The 4961-nt window shown below is 35.2% G+C and overlaps 1 protein-coding gene across 1 annotated transcript; it reads right to left on the bottom strand.

Moving 5' to 3' along the window:
- Positions 1 to 2638: 2638 nt before the first annotated feature.
- Positions 2639 to 4722, bottom strand: LOC139898613 (uncharacterized). Its single transcript, XM_071881368.1, has one exon. The coding sequence runs from the start codon at positions 4628 to 4630 to the stop codon at positions 2720 to 2722; it is 1911 nt and encodes a 636-aa protein (XP_071737469.1). The 5' UTR covers positions 4631 to 4722; the 3' UTR covers positions 2639 to 2719.
- Between the last annotated feature and the right edge of the window lie 239 nt (positions 4723 to 4961).

The following is a 4961-nucleotide window of genomic DNA, read 5'->3' as shown; positions in this document are numbered from 1 at the left end:
TCATACTAAACCATTATAAATGCATCTACATAACCTGGCAGATTTTTTATATCATACGTTCATTGTTGGCTTCTCTTCTGTTATAGATACAGTTGGATATAAGTTATATGATTATGATAGGAGTAAAGAATGAGGCTTGGCACTACCACATTTATTATGTTCGTTTATGAAGACGTTAGATCATGCTCAAATCATTTGGTTAGAAATCATGGAGGTGCAATAATGTTTCTTCGTCGTGTTTCACATTGTTTCGAACTGCCAATCTTGAAAGTATGCTTCTATCTAACTTTCCAGTTGTGATTATTTTTAAATCGGCTGATAGGTAATGAGACTTGAGGATTTGCAAGAGATTTTTTTATAAATGCACAATCAAAGAATAAAATACGATGAGAGTATATACAAAAAATTTTGGTGGTCAAAAACAATGACTTTTCACGACATGTATTATTTATATAACTAAATAATTTTATCATTTTTTTATTTTTAAAAAGTGCAACATGTTTGAAGTATACTAATGATTCGTGACAGACGCATCACAATTATCCACATTGGATATGTATTATATATTTTTCCAATATCTGTATTTCCCTTCGATACTGTGTTTTCGTAAAACTAAATTAAACACTTCTATACAACGCACATCCAAACTTTTGGGGGACAAGCACCTTACGTTGCCAGCCCAATAATTCGTCATTATTGATAATTAGTCACATGAAAAAAATGGTTTAAGTCACGATCACAAAATCAGAGATTTTCATAGCAGGACTAATGTTTATAGTGAAAATAGCAACTAAAAACACAATCCACCAAAATAAAATACCACAAAAACCGGATCTCTTTCAAACACCTTTAGCATGTCCTACCCGGGAGAATGCTCATTCTCCCGGCCAGGAGATACCTTTTGTTCCCGCGATTCCGTATTTTCTTCCATCTTCAGCATTCCCAACAAATTTTGGGGGCCTCACACACACGCTTAAAACTGGGCCTGCTTACGACTTTACGAGCCTAAACATATGTCACTAATACATAAAAGCTCGTCTCATGTTATCTAGACTTGCAATATCGGACAAGGTCTGATCGGCCTCCAAAAAATTTGATAATGCTTAATCAATCTTTCGTTGTTGTCCACAAAATCCCTCAACGCCAAGTATGCCAACTACCCACTGAACAAATGAACCCAAAAATGGTAAAGTAACATCAGCTGTTCGAGTGAGCCGTCTTCTTTCGCATTTTGTTAACTAAAAGATCAAGGAAAATTCGAATCATTTAAGGATGAAAAAATGTAGTATATGAATATACGATATAGAAGGAAACAGATATATTAAACAAAACATTACATGAAAAGGCAGTTACTAGCATCAAATGTGTAATTAATCTATCAAAGTGAAAAACTTTCTAGTTTATTGTAATTTGTAAAAAAACTTTCTATAACTAATTAACTACAGCTGTTATGGATATTTTTTTGAAGTAATGCAACCAATTGCAAAACTACAACTATGGACTATGGTTTAAAATGTACCTTATAAATTGAATTATGCTACAATGAAACAACCAATTCAAACTTACCCCATAAAAGCATTATAAATTGAAGTTGGCTACCAAAGTGTAGCTTGCGTGTTCAAGAACGGTTGCTGAAGGTCATTAACGAACGTTTCCTAAAAGAAAACAGATCAATGTAAGAACTCAACTCCAAAGTGTAGCTTACATTTTCAAGTTATTCAGTGTTTAATAAGTATATAACAACTACAAGTTATTCAGTGTTTTTGAGAATTTATAGAAATGCCCAATATCATGTAATTTTATGAACATGATGATGTTTTTTTTTTTTTTTTTTTTGAAAGGCAAGCTTGCATCAGTCCGGACCGAAGCCTAGTCATCATTTGCACACACACGCGCGCTTTCGGGCAGGAAACCCGAACCACACTCTGAGGATCCGACCCTTTAACCATCCCGAGGGGCAGGCGGGCCGGATCTTAGTCCCGGAGCGGGTCGGTAAAACCTTCCCTTTGGGCCACCTTCAAGGAATATATTTCAATTCCTAGAGCGGGTGACGAGGCTCGAACCCGAGACCTCTAGCCCTTATTTTTAAGGAACCATCATACCTTATTTTTAAGGAACTCATAAGCTTGTCCTTTGTCAAAGAAATCAAAGCTAAAGCAAGCCAGAAACTGGAATAACAAAATTATGCTATCAATAGTCACAAACAAAGGGACGTACACATCCACACATAAACAGAAGTACATATAATAATGTAAAAGATTATAACTTAATTCTTGAACCATTTAACTTGTTTTTCTTTTAGATAATATTCTTATTAAAACTACCAAAAATAAATATTCACCCAATTACGCAAAGCAATTCTAACATACAGCACTGAATAAATATCAAATAACACGAACATGATATCCCAGATGCGTGTGAACGCTCTGTTCATTAAATGTGTTCTTACATAAGTAAAAAAAAAAAAAAAGGTTCTCCACAGATAGATAAGTAATAATTTTAGATGCAGATAGCGTCATTGGTATATTCAGCACCTAAGTGTTAGATATTAACTATGCGGCCAATAGAAGCTATATGAAACTTAATAAAATTAGGCAAAATATATTACAAGCGAAGGAGCTACATTTGATACCTGTTGGATGTAGTGGGAACGCATAAAGACAACGATAACTGTTCTGCAACATATCTCTAAATATAAAGGTCATTTGTGTCGTGCTGATCATAATCTATCCCGTTTCTTTGACGTATGCCGAAAGTGCTTCTTAAGAACAACCTTGTGTTCATTGTCTAGTTCCTTAGACTCTAACAAGCGCGCTATGATGTTTGATGTGCTCGCGGTTATTGAGAAACCTTCGTCAGTCATTTGTTCAAGATAAATCATTGCCGCGTTTATCTCATTATATCGAACAAATTCTCGAATGACTAAATTATAAAAGACACCATCCATTGTGCAACCTTCAACCTTCATGTCCTGAAGCAAAAGCTTAGCAAGTTCAAGTTTACCATTTGTAAAAAATCCAGTTATCATGACATTATAAGTATGAACATTAGGTTTTAAGCCTTTATCACGAAGTTCACAAAAAATTTGTTGACCTTCATTGACTTTCCCAGCTTTGCACAAACCATCAATAACACTAGTGTAAAGAACAATATCAAGATCCATACCATTCCCTTTCACGTTTCCCCACCATTTTCGGGCATCATCCACTTTTCCCTTTTTGAACAACGAATCTATCAAAACGGAGTAAGTGTGAATATTTGGATCTATACCTTCATGCTTCATTTTATCAATGTGCCAATACACCTCTTCATATCTTCCAACGTGACATAAACCATTGATATAACTCGTGTGCGTCATGATACTAGGAACAATTCTCTTTTCATACATTTCCATAAGGACATCTCGGGCTTTATCTATCCTTTTGATCTTGCAATACCCTTTAATTAAGATACTATAACTAACAACACAAGGTGGATAACCTTGTCTAATCATATCCTCAAAAGTCTTTCTCGCATGATCCATTTTCCCAATCAAACAATAACCCTGCATTAGTGTAGTGTAACTAATATCACTAGGCACACACCCTTGCGCAAGCATCACGTCAAATATTTTTCTAGCATCGTCCATTTTCCCAAGCAAACAATATCCACGTATTAGTGCGGTATACGTATAAGTATCGGGTTTCTCACCTTGTTCCAACATCCAATCAATAACATCAAGTGCTTCTCCAACATCACCGTGTTTACTAAAAAAATGAACTACAATGCTACTTGTAACTACATCAAATGAGATGCCTCGAGCTAACATGTCACTTAACAATCTCTCCACTTCATTCCGTTGACCTGAACGGGACAACCCTCGGATCAACGTATTAAACGTTACAACATCCGGCAATATACCTTCGGTAATCATTTCATCAAAAAGTTCCCGAGCGTGGGGACCATTTCCTTCTTTGCAAAAGCCATCAATAATGATATTATACTCGATTGTTCCTACTTCACACCTTTTATTTTCCTTCAAACCTCTAAGCAAACGAAGAGCGCGTTGTGAGTTGCCTCCTTTGCAAATCCCGTTTAATATCGTACGATACGTTACTATACTTGGTTGCAACCCGTAGTTCTCAATTTCTTTACAAAACATATTTGCATGAGAAATGTTTCCATTAGCATAACACCCCCGTATCAGCGTATTAATTAACACACAATCAGGCTTATAACCAAGCTTAATCATTTTCCCATACAATGAAAAACCTGAATCGATACTACCCATATGACATAAGCAGTTTATGGCAATACCAAATGTATATACATTAGGATCCACAAAAGATTTGAAGCCTAACAAGTTATAGCCTAAAATCAAAGAGATCGCAACAGAGTATTCCTTCATTTTAGCAATTCTAATCAATATATGATTAAAATCACGAATAGGGAGAACATACCTCTTCTTAACTTTCTTATCAAAACAACGCACCAAATTTGTTAACTCATAGTTAGGTTGAAAATATGCAATTGAGGAGGGTAAACGAACTTTAGAATGAAAAGTAGCCGTAACCATAATACGAAAACAAGTACTAAAAAGCATCATGCCATTTTGAGGAAGGATGCAAACAGACTTCAACATGCTTGGCATAAGCTTTAATTTCTATTAACATATTTAATCTCATATTAATTACACTAGAAGAATCGAAGGCGTGATTGATAATTGTTGGCTTCCATAATACATTTTCTCAAGGGTTTTTGAGACAATTTGAGGGCTGACTTGCAGATACATGTTCATCACCACCTGCCACGTAGACAATCAGCTAATTATGATCTAAAATTATAGGCATAGCACATATGTTTAACCGGATACATTACTAGCAAGAATGAGCGACAACATAGGCGAAAATATATGATTCAGGCATTTCATCGAACAGGTCATATGCATATAAACATAACATTAACATTAACATTGTGGAGTA

The sequence above is a fragment of the Rutidosis leptorrhynchoides genome, chromosome 3 (assembly GCF_046630445.1).
Source record: "Rutidosis leptorrhynchoides isolate AG116_Rl617_1_P2 chromosome 3, CSIRO_AGI_Rlap_v1, whole genome shotgun sequence".
NCBI lineage: Eukaryota > Viridiplantae > Streptophyta > Magnoliopsida > Asterales > Asteraceae > Rutidosis > Rutidosis leptorrhynchoides.
This window is presented reverse-complemented; position numbering and strand designations above follow the sequence as displayed.

Bases quoted from the DNA above. Each gene is read 5' to 3' on its own strand.
- LOC139898613 (XM_071881368.1), bottom strand. From the start codon at position 4,630: ATGCCAAGCATGTTGAAGTCTGTTTGCATCCTTCCTCAAAATGGCATG.